The sequence below is a fragment of the Urocampus carinirostris genome, chromosome 17, assembly GCF_059441175.1.
Source record: "Urocampus carinirostris isolate Australia breed hairy pipefish chromosome 17, RoL_Ucar_1.0, whole genome shotgun sequence".
In the NCBI taxonomy this organism is placed as follows: Eukaryota; Metazoa; Chordata; class Actinopteri; order Syngnathiformes; family Syngnathidae; genus Urocampus; species Urocampus carinirostris.
In genome coordinates, this window is record NC_142365.1 from 22,759,946 (window position 1) to 22,780,965 (window position 21,020).

The following is a 21,020-nucleotide window of genomic DNA, read 5'->3' on the forward strand; positions in this document are numbered from 1 at the left end:
GCACAAAGGGCTGCCAGTTTGATATGCCTTTGATATAATTAATTTTATTCAGGCATAATAATCAGTCAGGGGTTAAAAAGCTGAAAATTGTAATTCAAACGCATTACCTCTAAACAGCCGGTTGGCTCCCCGTAAAATCTAAAAAAATGTTTCTCCCCGAATCTACACGATTCACATAAGTAACTGTTTTGACTTCAAGATGGTCAATTTCCCAGAAAAGTGAGGGATTTTCGGGCCTGGTTATCACTATGTTGTTAGTATGCTACTACCAGAAAATCAGTTTGACCCAGCACTGGCGAGCTATTTTCAGGATAAGTTTGCAGTCAAATATGTTGTCCTTAAGGGGGCACCCTGGTGCCCGCGGGCACCATGATGGAACCCCCTGCTCTAAGTGAATTTTATCAAAAGTAATGTTTTTTTTTTAATAAATGCAAACCAAAAGCTCTCTGTGACAGCTACAGGGCAGTGCTGAGTTTGTATAGTGTGGTGGGTTGTTTCAGGTGTTAAAATTAACGTTAACATATGCAATGCCTAACGTGAAAATCTTTTTTTCTCTCTATTGTATGTAAATAAATGTGTTGAGTTTGGAAAATAACCCTTTTCATCTGTGATTGAAATATGTAGGGGAGGTTAATAATGTAGGGTGAATAATAAAACATTATACAGGAAAAAGAGCTTAAAATGTGGATCCGGCCCAAGAGACAAATGGAGTTTGTCATTCTTATGATGAATAGTAGTAGAAAAATGACCTATAAAACATATCTCTTTTTTAGATTGAATGATCACATTTAACAAAATGTATTTGTCCCCATATAATCAACAGTTATAAAATAACCAATTTAAGGGCCAATATGGATACAGATTATTAAGGAAAATGATAACTTTCAGTTGGAGTGAAGTCAAGACGCTTGTATAAAATGTTTGAAAAATACAAAAACCAAATGTGCTACAAGTCTATTTTTTTATTTCACTTTTAAACAAAACAATTTGTTTTTAACACAGGCTTTAAACCTTATTTTGAAGTTGAATAGTTTTTTGAAGAGACATTTTAACGATCATATTGTTGCTTTTTGAGATTGGAAATACAACATGAATAAGTTAAATAAACTAACCTTAACGAATCATTATTATTCTAGGTGTGAAAAGGGGCCAAAAAGTACAAAATGATCACATTTTGGACATCACTGATTGGCTTTGCACACCTAACCAATCAGATGCTGCTCTGGGCGAAACTGTGGAAGAGTGAGGCTCCTAACTGACGAAGTCAAAATGGCAAACTTAAATAGATTGCTTACCGGCTGTCAGATCAACAAAGAAGTACGATGCCAATACCTAATAATATTTTGAATATTAGCGCCAGTCCTGGATGAATGATTAGTATACCTTTAATAAGCAAGATAGCTACAAAATCAACTTTAAAGGGAGATGCATGTAATTGACCAGAGCATCATCCATAGCAAATTAAAACTAGTCTGTATTCCACTGAATAAAAACAAATGGAATTATTCCACTTGAAAGTATACTTTTCTTGAACTATCCAACAGACCATGTATCGAGCAATTTGGTAAATTACAACGAGAACTTTAATGTTAGAAGGCTTTATGCTATCACCTAGCTACAGCAAAAGTAGTAATGAGACACAATTGAGGGATTACCTGGTTCCTTCCCCTCCGCCTTCCGTAGTTGCGTCTAACTAGCGTCTTGTAGTTGTTGTTTTTCTTCGTCAGGTAGTAGTATAGGACACAGTCAGCAACACACTGAACAAATGAAACATTTATCTGCATGCGAATACAGAATACTGACTGTTGGTTAGTTATTGAATGGGCTTTTTCACTATGCATTATAGTAATGGTCTCTTCTTTACCTTTCTTTCTAGATACGAAGCAATCAAGCCAAAGTTCTTAGGGTGTTGGACAAACCTGTCAAAAGATAACATTGTGTCATTGGAAAAAACATTGAAGGTAACGAAAGTGGACTACATACTCAACATGCATTGCTAAACACACCGACTTGCAATGGGATAACAACTTCAGTCTAACAATCTGTGACATAATACATTAAAACGGCAAAAACTCACTTGTCTTTAAAGATTTCTTTTTCGTGTTCAGTCCACACATTCATGAACTGTCGGGCTTTGTACACCTTCATAGGGTCGTCCATCAAGCCATTCATGTTGATGAACTTCACTCGCCTCTGCTCTGAATCGTACATCATTGGGGGGATGACTGACAGCTGCCTCATCTGTTTTTCATTGTTCTGTGTTGTATGTAAAATTTGAAAAGTAGAATATTTATTCGGAAATAGTCAAACAGTATTAAAAGTAATAATTCATAAAAAGATAAATACCAAGCCATTATCTGGAATACATGCAGATAGCGAAATATATTCAATAAGGGATTTTCAAGTCACTTACTTCCTGCTCTGAAAGGCCATCAATGATTTCGGAAATCTCATGCTCACTTCTAGCAATTGTTGCAGAGAGACCTGTACCCCTCTGTCCAACCCTATAAAAAGAAGAGATATATGATGAGTAGGAAATAACGTTTCGTTCTTGTTTCTTGCAGATTTTACACAACAAGAGAACCAATAATAGTCAAACAAAGAAACTCTCATCTGGTTGAGATTAAATCTAAGTAAGAAGTTGACACCAGAGGACCGTTGCAGAGATTTTTTTTCTCATACACGTTCTGTTATTATTTAGATGGGTTTTTGCTGTGTCGTTTTTCATTGCATTACATAGAGAAGATTGTTTTATTCAAGCGTGTGGGATGTGGCAACCATTTGGACAGTCACATTTTAAGCAGACCAGTTATTTGTATTCCCAGTGCTTCGCTTAGTATAAAAACATCTCCGCCCTTCTCTTGTAAAAACAAACATACACCAAATAGATAGAATGCCTGGAGGCTTTGGTTGCAAAGCCTCTGAAAGATCTGTGGCAAATTACTGCACCACAGCAATGTTGTGCTGTTGAGGGGCACCTTCTATCAAAACTTCTCACCTTTGGAAGCGCTCCTGCTGCTCTCTTTGCTTCCGGATCTCAGGGAATTGCCTTTCGTAGTATTCCCGCGTGCGGCTCTCTTTGGCTTTGCGCCTGGGGTTGTTCTCTAGGCGCTCCACCTTTTTCTCCCAAGCTTCCATCAGCTGATCATAACGTTGGCAGATCTTCTGTTCCTGATTAGGCAGCATAAAAACAAATCAAATACTGCAGCTCGGGCCTTAAGAATGATTTAGGAACATAGACAATATAATTGGGAAAAAAACAACATTTCAAAGTAATGCCAAAAAACAATTCTGGGGTTAGTTCGTGCTAAAATTGGAGAGCACAAATAAGAATCTTAGTTGACTGAATCAAATAACCATTTATTTTATAGCACTTTTCAGAAACAGAAATGAAACTCAAAGTCTGGAGTTTGTTAGGCCTGAATGGCACTTGTCCCACTGAATTGCCAGGACTGTTACCCGTATTATAGCGCCTGTGGCTGTCCCCTGCCTTTGCCCTGAAAAAAGTGTCCTTCCATCTGTGCTGCCACCTCTTAGGCATCACTTTCGCCAGGTTCTAAAGCATTGATCAGGCCTCTCCCACACCGCTTGGCCTGGTCTTTAGTCCAGGAAAGGCTTCTTAGTGGGGTTTGTTTCTGGGGTTCTTCATCACTACGCCGGTATTAGTCATTCCGTGCTTAAAGCACTGCCTCTGACAGGCAGTAGGGTCATAATAGAACGAAAGTTACGAATGTAACTACGGCTCTTGAAGTCCCGTAGGACCGCCAGACCATTTTGTCACTCCGAATCGTCGTGTTCACGCAAGCAGATTCTGAAGGTAACGCATCTGTGTTTAGACTGGGATTTATAGATATTCATAACGAGACATATGCAATAGAGTGACTAATCTTCTGTATGCATTTATCGAATCACGCACAAGCAAAGAGGAAATTCCGTGCTCGAAAAACCGCCTATGGCGGTCGTATGGGACTCGAAGAACCGTAGTTACGTTCGTAACTTTCGATTGACGTTGCAAAAAAATTGCATCTGGAACATCTAGAATTCAAACTTTAAGAAACACTTACCCTTTGTTTACGAGCATGGTTCCTCCTCTTGAAAAACAAAATCAGCTTTTTCCTCATGACTTGATTACTAGGGAGAAACAACACTTCCATTATTTTTTTCATCAATTGTATAAACACGCATATCTATTAAGTTACATTTTAAAAACTGTACAATTAAAGCAAAAACAAATTTGATTTTCTTCAGTCAAGTGTGCTCATAATAAATCTCATGAAAGAAATACAGATTATTTTTGCTTTGGTTTTAATAATAAAGAAAATAGTCAATCAAGTATTTCAGTTTATTTTACCATCCCCATTAACCAAATGATTCAGGTGATCAGACAAATATGATTTCCCTGAATGGTCACCTGAGTTTTTCGACCATGCGTTTAACACTTTCGTCAGCAAAGGTATTTTCTATTTGAATACACACGTTTACTCTATCAGCTTTGGAAATTCAGTGATCATTGTGACACATCCATCTGTTGAGATAATAATAGAAATAAAGGATACTCACGTTTTAATGTTGTCATGGTAAACCTTTGTGTCTGATGGTTGATTGTAAAGAGGCTATGTAGGTCAAAAAGAAGAAAAAGTCAGCAAAGAGATTCACATACAGGCGTTTATTAATTACTATTAAACTAATAATTTTAAAAAATGTATTACTGATAATCCACTGTCTTACCAGTTCAACTTTGGGACCAAGACCTTCCAGTATTTTATGGGCCTCCTCAGCTTTTTTCTAGAAATTAAGCGACATGAGCAAATGAATCGATTTAGCTTTTTTTTTCCAGTTAAGAGAAGTTAACCCTTTAATGAATAGCGAGGGGAATATGCATCACCTTATTTCTGCTCTATGAACCTCTGCAAGCAGTGCTTTATGGGCTGAAGGTTTGATAAAAAAATATTTTGCACCGTAGGATTTGACCATTGATAAATACATTTAAAATGATTCAAGTTAAAACCAGACAAATGTTAAATATGGTCACGTTGACAATATTCCGCTCTGTAACTTTCAAATTTTAGTGTATGCGAAGCCGAAGCAACTCAGTCAGCCATATGTTTGGTCCAACATATATAGGCTAAAGTTTTATTTCCAGTTCACACTCATAGTGTTACGCCAACAGACCTCGTCTGCGTCTCTAAGGAATCATTTATATAATTGCTCATTAAACAATCTATGATCAATGCTGAGACACGTTAATGAAAACCCACAAAACAAACTGTTAACACCCATAATTGCCAGCCATGCACCCAAACGCAACATGACTGGGTGAGCGGTAGGGGTGAGTGAATCTCTGCACACATAGCGCACTCCCCTAAATACATCCGTATCATTCTAGATTGCAGTATTTTGTGACATTTTTACAAAAGAACTCTGCTCATACCATGTTTTAAAACCGATAATTACCGAAAAAAATATGATGGTCAAAATGAGCCTCAAAAAAAGAACGTAACTGTGCGAGAGAGGGATATTTAAAGTGGTATACTTGTTTAAACGGGACATAGGCTCTGGCATTATTAATTTTTCATAGATGTTATTGAAACAAATCACAGTGTAATAAAATGTGCTAAAGAATTATCTTTTGTCTGAAAAGCGGATATGGTGGTTTTGTTGAATTTTGTCTAAAAATATTTGGTGTGGGTCTCAAAAAAAAGAAAAAAAAAAGATATATATATATATATATATATATATATATAGAATATATATAGTCAAAATACTTCCCGGCCCCTGAACTGGAGGCTTACTAGGAGTCTAAAGGGTTAATTATTGACGTAGGAGAGGAATAAAGGTGTGTCTTTCTGCAACTCCTTGTGACCGACATGAACTATAGTAACCTTTCCTCTTGATCAGCTTGAACACACTGCGAAATCTGTCTGTGTGCTTCACTTTAAACATCCTACAAGATAAACCACCAAGACAAGTACGAAAGAAGTTTTATCTTTGCTTTACAAAAATAATATTATTGGCTGGAATACAGAGAGTGTGCTGGTTTGTAACATTTTACAAAGGTCAATTCTGTTGGGAAGTTCATACTTGCAGCTTATACGTCTTAGTATTCAAAACAGACTACTCACCCTGTTCTCATCATAAATGATTTGGACTATGCTGCGGTGCTTGTGTTCCACTGGGGGAGGGGTCACTGGCTTTTCTGGCTCCACAGGCTTTGCCGCTTCCTCCTCCAGTTGTTGCTAAGAAACAACAGTGACAATATCAAACCTAATGTTAACAAAAGTACACAACATGAGAAGGGACCAGGACATGCAGCTGCTTTTCTTTTATTTAGAAACCAATTTTCCATCTGTCCTGCGCTGACATGATATTAACCTCTGATAAGAGCAAAACATGCAGGCATAATCAGATTACACTCGTACGCTGGCTCATGTACAAAAAAGAAAAACTCGGGTTCAGTCGGTGAGGTCATGCTGATAGCTCGCAACAAAATGAACAGGTGATTGTTCAGTTGGTCAATGTTTACTAACTAAAGGTTGTGTACACAGCCAGCTAACAGGGTTGAGATTAGAAGTTCCTAAAATGCATCAGCCAAATAAATCCCTCAAAATCTTGGGAAAGCTCACACATTAATGCATCCAATGCATTCCTACTATATCAAGTTGAACAAATTAAAAAAACAGAGGAGTAAAATTAACGTTTTATCCACAATTCTGTTCTAAAATGAATACTGTTTGTCACTGCTTATTTTACATAAACACTCAACATCTATGTATAAATGAAATATTTGTTTGACACACTTTTTTTGTGTTTTGAGATCCCTTTTCAGAAATGTACCTGAAGTGTTTGCCAATTTATATACTTAAAGGTAATCCCAAATTCTTAACGCAAAATGAGAAGAAATAGTTCATGGTTTTTGGATCAAATCTATATATATATATATATATATATATATATATATATATATTTCATTGGTATTTTCCAATTATATTCTGAGATAATGCATTTTTAAGACAACATGTCATGTCTTTAACATCCTGAGCTGTGACATTATTGGAGTAAAATCACCTTATCAAAGCAGTCGCCATATTGTTCTATGTATTAGTTAGTTAAAGAGGTTACAAGTGTTTTAAGCGAAATTTTGTTAGATTTTGTGAGAATGACTAAGCCTTGTGTCACATGAGGATAATGGTACAACAAAGGGCAAGGACTCAATAAGGGGCTAACTGGCAATAAAGACACACTGACGGGGGGCTAACCAGGAATGATCAATGAAAAGCCGCAGTGGCCGTGGCAGAAAAACGTGAGGCTGGTCATTCAAAAAACACGCAGGGATAAGCCAGGCTAACTGGGACCCAACAATGAAAAGCAGCAACAGCTATGGCGACTAACGCGAAGCTGACCGGGAATAACTAAACCAAGGAACATGGCAAAACCAGAGCTATTGCGAGGCTAGCGGATCAAACAAAGCGCAGTGGGCAGCCAAAGAGCGCCAATTGGGAGCAAAAAAGGCCTCGACAGCCCCGATGCCAGCAGGGAGCGATGGACAAAATTATACAACACATATCCATACTCGGGAAAAACACAAACGAAAAGCCACAACTGCCGACCTCCAAGCAGAAATGAGTGGTACACATTTGCTGTTCACTACAGTTGGTGTGTTTTGGAGCTGGCCTCACATGTTGTGTTAATGGGATTTACCATTTTGAAAGTGTTGTTCCTTCAATGACGTCATTTCGCTACAGCAAACAAGCCTGATGGGTCAACTGAGGTTAAATTTCTCAAGTTTGCTGGCACGTGGAACATTTTGCAACATATTTGCGGGGAGGAACACTACATGTTCTGTGCCTAGTTGAGAAAAAAATCTTTTTCGGGAATACATTTAAAAGATAGAAAAAACGTTATCTTTGGGACAGTTTCGGACCTACAGTACTGCACTCACTGTACATTAGTGGATAGATAAAATTACGGTTCCTCCCATAACTATTGCAGATTATATTAAACAGCTGAATATACATTCTTGAGCGAAGCCTAAACTAGTAATTATAGGAACATATATAATAAAATGGACAACTAACTTGTTTTTTCTGCAGCTTGAAAATCTGCTGCTCCACTTTAGCAATCTCTCTATCCACGCGATCCATACTCTGGATCAGCTCCTCTTTGGATAGCTTAGAAGGGGATGTGTCATGGTCATCCCCCAGGTGCAACGCAGTTCCGCCTGGCGAAGGGCATTCCCCTTTCACAGTGAACGGTGACTCCTTAGGGGGAAAAACATCAAATAGTCAACATCAAAAAATTAAAATCAAGACAAAGACATTTGTTTAAACGACAGAATAGATGCTAGGCACCGTTATGCTTTCAAAATTTTGGATGGTATGATACACATAAAAACGTTTTTGCACCCCTGATTATTTTATAAGATTATTCTTTATAAATCATTGGTTGTTCAGGAACAGAATTTCAGTTAAATATTTAGTATAGCAGACAAGCAAAATTATATTGTTAAGTGTAATGATTTTTATAGGATTTACAGGAAGTGTGCAATATTTACTTAACCAAAAGTAGGCAGAAGCATTACATTGACCACCTTAACAAATAAATTACATCAATACCTCAAATAATGGCCTCTAAACACTTCATTTCGCTTCTGATGAGGGTCTGGATTCTGGTTGAAGGTATTTTTGATCATTCATTAGTTGAATGATGTACAGTGACATCATCTGCAGCAATATCAACTTGCTGGTCTTTGGAGCTGGTCTATGGGTTGAGTTTGACCTTTCTCAGTATACAACTGCTGCTTATATAAGAGTTTCTTGGCCTGTCACCCAGTACCTTAACCAGAAGTATGTCAATGGACTTCCATTTCCATTCCTCATGAATGAAACTGACAGCTTAAATCTCTAAACTACCATAAAATTTGGACTATAAGCTGTAACATTTTTCCCAAGCATTCAACCCAGCGGCTTATGCAACGATGCGACTGATTATGCATTTTTTTTCTAACAGCCGCAAGGGGCCACGAGCAGTATGGGTAAGAGTGAGACAGGTGGAATTTGAGTCAAGGAAGACGCAAATTTATTGTAACTTCGCGCTTAGTGCATTAATAAAAATTGCATGTACAGATCCTTATCATTGAAAAGGTGTCAATCGAAAGGGAAGGGCTAACTACCATATTGGGAATCATTTTACGAGTTTCTTAATTTAGAAACGAAAATTATGTGGCAAAACGAACAGATTACATGAAGCAACATCGAACGAAGCAGAAAGGTTTCAGGCGGATTTCCATTTTTCGGTTTGCATTATCGTGTGTTTTGAAGCAGATATTTTACACGGTTGGATTCTGTGGATTGTCCTATGTGTAACAAAGCGGACATTCAAAGAAGCAGAAGGGGGCCAGGGTACATAATGGAGACTTATGCCGGCTTTCTAGTTTTCGGGTATCTCGTTTCAGACTAATCACGATGTTTTTCTGATTAGATTTTGAAATGGTCAGAGTTTCTTGAATCCCAAGAGTTTAAGCTTTCCAATGATATGTGGCCTGACGTATTTCAGTGACTGGCGACATCGTACTGACGGGTATTTAAATATCAAAAGTCCGGCGGCCCACCGGCAGGCCGTTGGGAACGTTAAGGGGTTAAGGTACTGTATATTATTAAAACGTGATTTGTGTACCGTTTTTCTTTGTAAATATTTAACGTTTCAATGTGGACACATGCAGCTTAGAATCAGGTGCGGCTTATGTATGTACAAAATAGTTTTTCCTTTAAAACTGTAATGGGTGCAACTTATAATCGGGTGGGCTCAATAGTCCAAATTTTACTGTAGTTTTTTTTTGCATCCTTAATCCAAGATTGAACATTCTTTGTTTTTCAGTAATTTCATGTTTTGGGAGAACATGTTGACAATTGTCGGAGAAATCGCAAGAACAACTTTCTGCTGGTTATCTTAAATACCCTTTCTTGTGATTAGCTCTATCTGTCCATGTAAAGGGTCAATTCCAAAGCATATTGTGTGTTTCAATAATTAGTACTCAGGGTATTCAAATCAGTGAAACAACAAAGGTGCCCACATTTATGCACTTGCCTCCCTTCGTTTATGTAGTTATTGCACGCTTTCTGTATATTCTATAAACCCTATTTCACTTCTCAAATATCACTGTTTGTCTGCTATGTTTAACTGACATTACTCATCCAAACAACCAATAATAATAAATAAAACCATAAAAATTATTATGGGGGGCTCAAACTTTTTCAAATGACTGTACAATTTCACTGGACTATTTGAACTTAACAAAAATAAATAATGCTTTTAGGCAAGAAACACAACAGTCCAAAAACAGACACAGTTCAAATTTGCTGATAGCAAATGAACTAACCTTTTTCACCTCTACAGCGGCTCTGAGACTATCCTGTATTGTATGGTGCATGGGCAAAAGAACCCCCCCACCAGAAGAAGAGGTGCGGGTGATGTGAGCCTCGGAAATAGACTCCATGCGTGGGCGCTTGCTTTCCAGTCCCTCATGTTCAGCCTGAGTTGCAATGGAATGGAACTGCTGTTCGTAGCCATGTCGTCTCTCTGGAGGCCTGCTCAACGAAAATGTAAAAATAAATAACAATAATTTAAAAAAAAAGCATGAATAGTCAACCGATTCACAGGGTGGGATGGGTGAGGTGTTGCTTTTACCTTTCGGCCCCAGGGTGGAATTCAGAGAGTAAAGATGGTCTTCGCCGACCCTGCGGATCCTGCATGTGAGAACGATAATCTGGGATGGCAAAATCCTAAAATGACACATGCAAGGGAGTCAGAAATACCATTTAACATGCATTTTCTTTGCTACCGGAGAAAACAATATTTTGCATGCATACTACGGAGTAGTGTTGGGTGAGTATGGAATTTTTGGCATCGATCTGTTCCAACTGAAAAGACAGGGTACTTTTTTCTTGGAATCTTCATGATCATTGAATAATTGAACCCCTCCCGCCTTGAGTTGGTTGATAATTATAATCAAGACACCCTCAAAATTGTATATTTTTATTAAATACCAACACTGCAGACTTTAAAATAAATATAAATATTTTTATTACAACCGTTTCATAAGAAAAGTCAGGAGAAGCAAACAAAAAAGAGTAATGTGTCATTTCACACCACCTACATTGCATATTACCGAATCTTATTGCAATATGTATTCTGTGTAGCACTATTTAGTTATTCTATATAACACGCTACAGTGGGCATTTGCACGTCACACTGGGTATTTGTATATTGTATTCTTTTTGCTTTATTATTGTATTGTTCTCAGCTCAGGGATGCTGCTGGAAATGTGAATTTCCCTTCGGGGATGAATAAAGTATCTATCTATCTAATGTAATGAAAATACGAAAAGTACTATATGAATGCAGTCCATTTACCATTACCATTTAACAAAGTCAACATGACAAATAGAAAACTTTCATTTGCACAATATTTTGAAAATTAAAGTGTAAAATGTGTAAATAATACTATGTAAAAACTTCTATTGATATAAGAATCAGAATACTTCAACGACAACAACTGTTTTGGATTAAAAGTCAAGAGAGTCAAACCCAAAAAAGGAGTCACTTAACAAAAATACAAATACTGCATAACAATATCAACAAGACAACTAAAATACTGTATTTTCCTGACTATAAGGCGAATCTAAAAACCCCAAATTAGCCAGCTATTCAAAAGTGGGCCTAATAGTTCAGTGCAGCATTATAGAGCTGAAAATACAATAAATAAATTTGCCAATCCTTCTACATAAAGTAACCATTTATGAATACATCGATTCATTTAGTTGTGAAACCTGATTCCATAATATTTATGTTATAATCAGGTGCACCTTATAGTCCGGAAAATACGGCACCTTTCATTGAAAAATATTTTGATAATAAAATCAGTAGTGCAGTTAAAGTGTGATGGGTAAAAGACCATACAACATAATATTGTAACAAGGGTGAAAGAGTTATTTCTGCACCCATACAGTAACCCTCTGGGTTGAGCTATGATGGATTTTAATGACTGATTATAAAACTTCTCACTATTGTGGAGAAAAATAAAACAATACAAAAAATCTCAAAGGATAGATTAATATGTGGTTTTGACATTAAAGAAGTCAACTGAAAAAGAATAATCTCAATTTTGCCTCAGATGTCACTAAATAGAGCAGGGTTTTGACATAGAACATTGACAAATCTGCAGGGCAATGATACAACATCTCAAGAAGATAAAAATCAATGATAACCAAGCTATAGAGTCATAGCTAATGCGGTTCTGGTCTAGGACCAAATGCTAAACTTGTCCCATCATTTCTGGGAGAACAACAATTACCAGAGGAAATTAAAAAAAGCCGAGGCTGAAGTTTTTTTTTTTCAAACCACATATCCCCCAAAAAAACCTCTGAAAATTGAAGTATGGTAGCCATATTTTGACAACACAGTGCAAATTGTAACATTCTCCAACTTTATCGTCAAAGAGAAACCAGAATGCAATCTTGAGAGAAATCATCAGCAGACCATGACCTCCACACACAGAAAAAAAGTAAACGCAGTTACAGGAAATATTACCAAACTCGTTTAGTTTTGTTCCAGATATAAGCAAACAACCCGGATGCCCAGAAATTACCCAATAAAACATTCTTTGGAAGAAAGCTACTAAGAAAGCCAGCTTCCAAAGTAGCTGGGACACAGGAACAAAACTCAATTTATTAGAACCGTTACATAATAGCAGAGAGCTGAAGTTAAATGTCAACTATTGATATTCGGTGACTGCTCTATTCATTCAGGAAATACAGTCAAATACAAGATTAGGATTATGTTTTTCTATAATAAAGGGAGGAAAATTAAAAAAAAATAATATAATCAATTATTTAAAAAAGCAATGTGCAGCTTAAAATAAGAATACATTTGAAAAAAAAACTCCTCAAAATGATTGACATCAAAACTGATCTCTTCAGACCTCTTGGAATCACACGGCCCCGTTGAAACAAACTTGGAAATAAAAAAAAAAGACAAAAGGTTTGAGTAATGTTACCGTATATACTTGCATATACACCAAATTTAAAAATAGAAGCCGGCTCACAATTAAGTATTAGGTTGTGTCCCCAGTAGCGAACCTTGGCAGCTTGTAAGAAGGGCGATGTAGCTTAAGGAACAACAACCGAATGAGGCAAACATGAGCCTGCGCCCACAGAATATATGGTAGGTGTGCTGAATTTTGATGATTTATTGATAAAAAAAAAAAGATTTCGCAATACACTATGCCTGGACAAAAAGATAAAATGTCTGTCCTATACAGCTGACTTCTAGCTAAAATGGATAAAGGCCGCTCAGGTTATGAGAAACCTGGAAGCAGCTAGAGAGTGTCGTGTAAATGAAAACTGTCAGTCAGTCGAAAAATTATACATAAGTGGGAATTGCACCCAAGGCCAAGCCTGCAACTTGATCAAAACATGGACAGTACTCAGAAATGGAGAATTCCAAGTGGTTTAAGCCCAGAGACAAAGTGATTATGAAGTGTCTCGGCTAAGTGTTTGTTTGCGAGCTTTCAAGATTACACAAGCCAAGAAATATAAGGGGTTCACTGCTTCCACAGGTTGGTGTACAGGTTTCCTTTATCACTTTCATGATGTGGATAAATTAACAAAATTAAAGGGGGGTGGGCTTCTATGTGATGTAAGATTATATGTGAGTAAAAACAGTACATACTTTACATTTGTTTGTTTTTTAGTAACCCAAACTCATAAGAAATATAAAAGCCAGTCAAGAAAAAGAAAAGGAAACCCGCAATGTTAATTCAGTAGGAACTAACAGGAGCAAAGTCTTACTTGTTGGTGCCGTGTGCCGCTGAAGGTGTACTGGGCTGAGTGGGATGGATAGCGGCTCTGCTCACTGCTGAAGCTCCCCTGGCTAGGGGGATAGCCAGAGCTACTGGACATCCTGACTCAGTGCAAGGGGCTGCTGCTTCACTGACGCCTTAACTACTCCATGTTACAGGATAAAAACTACCTGTGACCAGAGAATAAATGTCAGATTAGAGGTGAACATGAGTATCATCAAACGCGCTGGTCGGCAACCACCGGGCCACGGACCGGTACCAGGCACTGGGTCGTTTGTTACCAGGCCACACAGAAAGAAAAAAAAGTTACTCTTGCTGATATTGTATTTAATTGTGCATATACACATACACAATATGCAGTAATAAACCTCAATTTGTTAAGTTTTGTGGTGGTCAATTATAGTAGTTGGGCAATGGGTAATCAGCAAACACATTTACTCAACATTGGATGCAACGGAAATTAAACCCATATTACATCAATTGGATACCTGTTGATGATTTTATAACATGATCATATTCATTTTTTCTCATGGTACATATTGCCTTGCGTATTTTATCTTAAAAGTGCACGTGATTGGTCAATCGTTGTACAAGAGTTGTTTTCGCTGAACTCATTCCCATAATGCTGCACTACGGTACCACGTTGTCGAATGTTGTAATTGTGCATTGTGGGAACTCTTTTACAACAATTGCTCTATCATGTGCACCATCAAGATTTTTTTTTTTTCAAGTGAGACAACGTAGTAGAGCGAGTAAAAATAATGTGATGAGGGCAAAAAATCTTTCTTCAGATCCTTGATGATCTAGTGATAACGCTGCGGATTTAGGCTTATGATTGATTAGTATCATTATTGTGATTGTTTACATTACTAAAGTAATTGGTGAGTCAGACAGTGAGAATAATATCAGACATTTAACTGGTCCGTGGTTAAGCGCAGGTTTCTAACAACAAATCGAACAGGTTGCCAACCACTGATCTAACGTGCAAAATCTTGTATTGTACAGTAAAATTGTCTTCCTTAACAGGATACGGAGGAAACCCCCAATTGTAAACATAAAAACTTGAGCATTGTTGTATTGTGTACAATGGCCGGGAAGGGGGGGATTTTGTAAGGTTTATTGTTCTATATTCTTTATCAATTATCCATTATCGGTCAAATCATAACACGCTACATACCCAAGGGGCCGAGACACTTGCTCTCAGCCAAGAGGCTGAGTCAAGGTCCTAGCCACAGAGCCAACCAGCGATCAGTGCGAATGCACCATTCCCGCAGGTACTGCAAAACCGGGGCGATACGTGGAGTGGACAGAGCAAGCTCTTATTCCATCTCAATGGCCGGACAATGCGGTCAAAAAAAATTTTTTTTTTAAATCCAGTTTGTCAATCTACTCCGCATGATTATAATCTGAACAAAAACCCAACCAGCATACAATTTTGAAGCAAGTTCAGATTATTAAAAATATATATCTTTTGTCAAATTTGGGAAAACAATAATGACTTTACATCTATTTAACACAAACTTAATATTCATAGTTTGTACAAGAAAAAAACACTTAGTTTTTGACAAATGACAGATCCCACAAGTCCCTTGTTAGAAGCTTTTGTTCAATAATCAACACCAACAGTGAATAATTAAAATTAAAATACTCAAATCAAATTCCTACTCTCAATTTCACATTTTTTTACAATTGTCAATGTTCAAAATGATGAATTAACTACAATAACTACATTATTGCCTCGCCCTTTTGTGAACTCTTAAAAACAATAGCTTAAAAAAAAGATTAGTAGTACGCAAAAAACATTGAACATAAGTAGGGTATTACAGAGAAGGGATACTCAAGTCTTCTAAATTATGATTGTATATTGCATTAAATCCATATGAAGTTATTGGAACAAAAGTGTATAGTGGGGCACAAAGAAACCATGTGAAGAAAAATTCCAAATTCAGATTCTGAGAGGCATCTCAGCCAGAGACCAAAGTCCAAGTATACGGTGAACCTCTTCCCTAAGGACGAAAGAGACTTCAGCATATCTCTCTTCAATAAAGGGCCAGTGATTTTCTCAGCAAGAATTGTGAAACAGAAAATAACCACTCATTTTTATGAAAAATGGAGGTTCCAAGATGAAGTGTGGACAAAATACAACTATTTTTGTGTGGTTTCTGCACAGGACTAGATTTGGAACAAATGCTGCCTAAAAAAATATTTTTTTAATTCTGTGAGTGGAAGGAACACAACACTAACTGAAATCAACTTGAGCTGAAACCAACCTATGTTGAATGTGTTGGAGAATGCGTATGGTATGTTTTACCTATGGGTGTTCGAGGGTAAACCTTGACCCTAAAGCTGAAGTTTTCACAGAAAATAAATTGAGAAAAAAATCAACAAGTCTTGCATCTTGTTGTCTGCTTGGTAGCATTTAAATTGGTTTTCAAGCAATGTCACTGCACTTTTCCGATGGTTCCATGTGTGTTCCTCCATTAAAAAAATGAAAAAAAATATTCCCGGCATTAGAAAATATGTCAAACCCCCAATGCAGCATGGCTCAATGGATGGCGCAGGTTGAAAAGTTAGTGTAGTCCTTTTAGTGCATATAACCTGCTCTTTGGCAGCTAAACCAGTGCTCAGAACATAATAAGAGAAGTACCCATGAAGCTAGTAAGTTGTTGGCTAGGCATTGCTTATTAGGCTGATGATACAAAAACAGTCCTGAGTGCTAATTTAGGTGACCTCATTTCGTCTGTGTAAGTGCAAGTCCAGTGCCAGACATGTCATTTTGTGTCAGCCGTGACAATTCAAACAACCAGAAAAAATAGGACTCAGTTTCTGTGCTCAGCTAGAACAACAAAACATGGGTTTGTCACACCCATTGAAATAATAATAGGACAAAGGGTAGACAGACCCAAATATCAAGAGGAAGACACTGACTGAAATATTTAACCCATAAAATAAAAAATATAATGCAAGATGCAGACAAACGCGAATACATAAATGGAACCTACAAAGTTAATTGCTGAAATTCTGCACAAAACAAATCTGTTTAAAAACTGAAATAAAAAAACAGATCTCAAATTGCTTAAAAAAAAGGATCTCAAATTGCTTAAATTCTACACACAAAAAATCTGTTCAAAAAACAAAAACACAAGTCTCCAATTAGTAACTGTTTAGTCCTTTGCTACTTGTCTACAAGGACAAATTATGCGATGTACTAGTTATTATTATTATAACTTACTAATGTAAGTATATTTGTGATGAAAAAAAAACAGTCACAATTGAAAAACAGGTTAAATCAGTCAAATCTAAAATTACAGCAACATTATGCATCCAAATTTGAATAACCTGTACTACACTGTGAGCCACCGTGACCACAACAAATAAGGCAAAATGATAATTAAAGCTTTAAAAAAAAAACATGAAATTGATGCTGGAAATTAATTTCTAAACATTTTCTACAGACAGCGTTGCCTCGAGATTTTCAATTTAAAAAGGGGTGCCTTTGCTCAGAAAGGTTAAAAAGAATTAAATGAATGTGCATGATCCTCCTCAACGATTGTTCTGTTCTCATCACGATTTTTTTCGTGAAAACACAATTGTGTATGTGTTCATATAATTGAAGTTGCGGGATGTTGGATGCGGAGAAAAGGGTGGGATTTTTCAGAGAGTACATTGAATGCATTAGTACAGGACTTTGAATTGCATTTCGTTTTTGAAAAAGAGCAATAAGAATACATATTTATTTGTTTTAAAACAGGGATGTCAAACATAATTTGGCTCTGGGGCTGGATCTAGATTTTCTATTCTAAGACGGGTTGGATCAGTAAATGTATGTCAACTCCTAATTTATAGCTTTGGTTTCGGCAGTATGGTTCATCATTCAGCTCACACTAATATCTTACCCTACATATTATAATCGCAGATGACAAGAGATCTTTTCTAAACAACACATTTTTAAGTTGAAGTTGAGTTAAGTCAACATACCTGCCAACAGAGGAGACGGATTGGCTTTTGCACATAAAAATGGAGTATGCCATTAAATCTACTGCTTTTAAATCTCAAAAAGGTTGCCACGCATGCATTTATCAACAAACAACAGGGAAAAATATGTTCATGTTTACCCTTTAATGTGTTAACTGGTTTAATTCAACAGTTAAGTGCAGTGATCTTCAACCACTGTGCTGCGGCACACTAGTGTGCCGTGAGAGATCGTCAGGTGTGCCGTGAGAAATTATCCAATGTCACTTTTTAAAATTTAATATTTTATAAAACATTTATGAATCATTTTCTGCAGATATTATGTCATTGTCAAGTGTCTGTGCTGTAAAAACTGGGGGTATTATAAAATATATTGTAATTAAACAAACTGTTCAGTGTCATTTTATAAAATTTTTGGTTAGTGGTGTGCTGCAAAAATTTTTCAAATTAATAAAACATGCCGTGGCTCAAAAAAGGTTGAAAATCACTGGTTTAGTGAATGCTGTTTTACACCTGAACCAACGAACCACGTTACACAAAATCAACTGCCCTCTAGCTGCTGGAGATAGCATCTGGTTTACATTAATTAAAAAAAAAAAATCATGGGATATAAATGACCTAGAGAATTGTCTTTTTAATGCAAGACATTAAAATAAATGTATGGCGGATCGGATTAAATCATGGGCCATATGCTTGACATACTAATTCAAAACAAGCTTTGGCGTATGCCTTTTGCCTTTAAACACATGTTTAAGTATTGTATTATTGTAATGTACAGTAGTTTGTGTGCAAATAGTTTGTTTCCTTTAGCTAATTAATGAGTGATGCTGTTTGTGTGCTGTTCCTAAATAAAGTCACAAATAAAAGAATACAAACACATTGTAAAAGATTCTTTAGGGGACAAGGACTAATGACCGTCCAATCAGATCCTATCACGGAGAAATACCACTCGCCATGTTTCGATGTTGCACGCTTTTTAGGACCTCTCACAAGTAGAAAGATTGAAAAACGGTTAGAATGTTTTAAATCATGTCTTGTATTACTAGAAAACCATTTTACTCATTTTTAGTTTGTTTTCTAAAAAAAAAGTCATGTTTATTTCTACAGCCCTTAATCACAAAGATTCTCAAAGGGCTGCACAGACCACAGATTATTGCAAACTACAGACTTATTACACCATCCCCTGATCTAGAACCTACATGAGGGCAAGGAAAAACTCAAAAACCTCAACATGAGGAAAACAGCATAAAATATTGCTAAACTTGAAAAGAGATGAAACATATAATACAATCCCAAATACCAGAAAAATTAGTAACAAGAATGAATAAATTGGTTAACCTCCTGACCCACGGTGACCACAAATATGATGATAAAAATGTTAATGTTAACTGTACAGTACTTTATTTACACAGCCCTTTACAACAGTCCTTTCAGTGTACCAACGTGCTTATACCTATGCTTTATATTGTCATTTTGGCAACCTTATCATCAGGGTTGGGTAGGGTTACTTTAACTGGATTACTTTCAATTACTTTTGGATTACTCCAATACCAAATATGCTAATACAAGACAAAAGAAACTAAATATGAATAAAATTACTAAAGGCTTGGGGAGTAACGGAATACATGGAAAGGCAAAAATGATGTTGGCAAGCTGTTTAGATTTATTTTCATTTTGTTTCTGTCACATTTGATGTTCGTTTTGCCGGAGATCAAAGAGATTAAAGCCAGGAGAGAAAGCTTACCACGTGTTGTGAGTCATCATTTTATTCATATTTAGTTTATTTTGTTTTTTATTGGCATATTTGGTATTGGAGTAATCCAAAAGTAATTGAAAGTAATCCAGTTAAAGTAAACCTACCCAACCCTGATTATCATAGGCGCCATCGCAAGTGGCAGCCTTTCAAGCAGCTCCCGTGTTATTTTCGCTATTTTACACAGCATCATCTCCAAACGGAAGAGCAGCTTCAGCGACAGACTGCTGTCACAGTCTTGTTCCACGGACAGACTGAGGAAATAATTTCTTCCTCATGGCATGAGGCTCTTTAACTCCACCCGGGGGAGTAAAAGCCCACATTAAACCACACCCCCACATTGCATATTAACCTATTATTATTACTGCGTGTATTTTATGTATACTATATCAACACGTTACATTTGAGTATTTATGTATTATATTCCTTTTACTTTATTATAGTTTTATTTTCAACACAAGGATAATGCTGGAAGTGTGAATTTCCCTACGGGGATGAATAAAGTATCTGTCTATCTATCTATGATAATTTAAGTAAAAAATCTACAACACGAAACGGGTACTGGCAACTCATCTTTAAACGTTTTCTGTGGACGCTGTGGCTCAAAAAAATTCATGAAAATAAGTGTGCCTTGTGTCAAAAAAAGGTTGAAAAACACTGACTTAAGGGATAATCTAATGCCACAAATAATCAGTAGTTTATGCAGTTTAAAAAATATCTCCAACGACCATAGAAAATAATTAAATGTGGTTAGCCTTAGACGCTGCATGTGGCGTTTTTAACCAAACTGCTTAAACGTCTTCTAGTAAAAATTCTGCAGCGAAGTTTTGCAATTGAGGACATTGCAAATATACAGCATCCGATTTTATGATCACCAACACGTCGTTACAACTGTACTTGTTGTCGCTTAGTTGGAAGGGTGGCAACTGGCCCACAGAAGGAGCCTTTTGGGAGGTACAAAAATACATAATAACAAATAAATTAATACCTTCAGGCAACTGCAGAACGAATATCGGCATAATATTAAGAGTGCTGTTGTCGCTCACAGCGTATTTCACCTTTGAATTCCCAACCACGTCGCCATCTTGCAAGGCTGATTTTCATCGTAGACCGAGACACTTGAATAGCTTAGCCATACGCATGTTGCTTCGCCGAATAATACTAAACGCACTCACCTCATTTTGGACAGTTTGGCAGAGAAAATGGGGAGTGTTTGTTGAAAAATAAAAATAAAAAAGGAACGCGTTCCAATATTTTATGGAAATCCGCGGGTAACGGGTAGTGGACAACCGGGCAGACTAGGCTGCGCCGCATTTGTCGCTTCATGTCCTGACAGATCAATGCATTTTTTTTGTTTGGTTAGATTTCTAACCTTCCCACCCCGTGTTATTTATTTTTTTAAATCCTCAGTAAGATTTTCAAAACATTTTATTTATTTTCT

At 36.8% G+C, this 21,020-nt stretch overlaps 1 protein-coding gene across 5 annotated transcripts in view; it reads right to left on the minus strand.

The window, feature by feature from the left end:
* The window catches only part of ncor1 (nuclear receptor corepressor 1), a 60,908-nt gene extending 40,019 nt beyond the window's left edge, over nt 1–20,889 (minus strand). For 4 of the 5 annotated variants that reach the window (XM_088321688.1, XM_088321687.1, XM_088321686.1 and 1 more), the window contains exons 1-14: nt 20,755–20,889; nt 13,844–14,024; nt 10,684–10,778; nt 10,376–10,583; nt 8,076–8,258; nt 6,123–6,236; nt 4,729–4,785; nt 4,561–4,613; nt 4,065–4,131; nt 2,999–3,171; nt 2,414–2,504; nt 2,078–2,256; nt 1,865–1,919; nt 1,656–1,778 (exon numbers count right to left, since the gene is read on the minus strand). In XM_088321688.1, coding sequence (XP_088177814.1) covers nt 1,656–1,778; nt 1,865–1,919; nt 2,078–2,256; nt 2,414–2,504; nt 2,999–3,171; nt 4,065–4,131; nt 4,561–4,613; nt 4,729–4,785; nt 6,123–6,236; nt 8,076–8,258; nt 10,376–10,583; nt 10,684–10,778; nt 13,844–13,954 — 1,509 coding nt within the window. In that variant the 5' untranslated portion in view covers nt 13,955–14,024; nt 20,755–20,889. The remainder of the gene's footprint in view (nt 1–1,655; nt 1,779–1,864; nt 1,920–2,077; nt 2,257–2,413; nt 2,505–2,998; nt 3,172–4,064; nt 4,132–4,560; nt 4,614–4,728; nt 4,786–6,122; nt 6,237–8,075; nt 8,259–10,375; nt 10,584–10,683; nt 10,779–13,843; nt 14,025–20,754) is intronic. The other variant, XM_088321685.1, reaches the window with a different exon arrangement.
* Between the last annotated feature and the right edge of the window lie 131 nt (nt 20,890–21,020).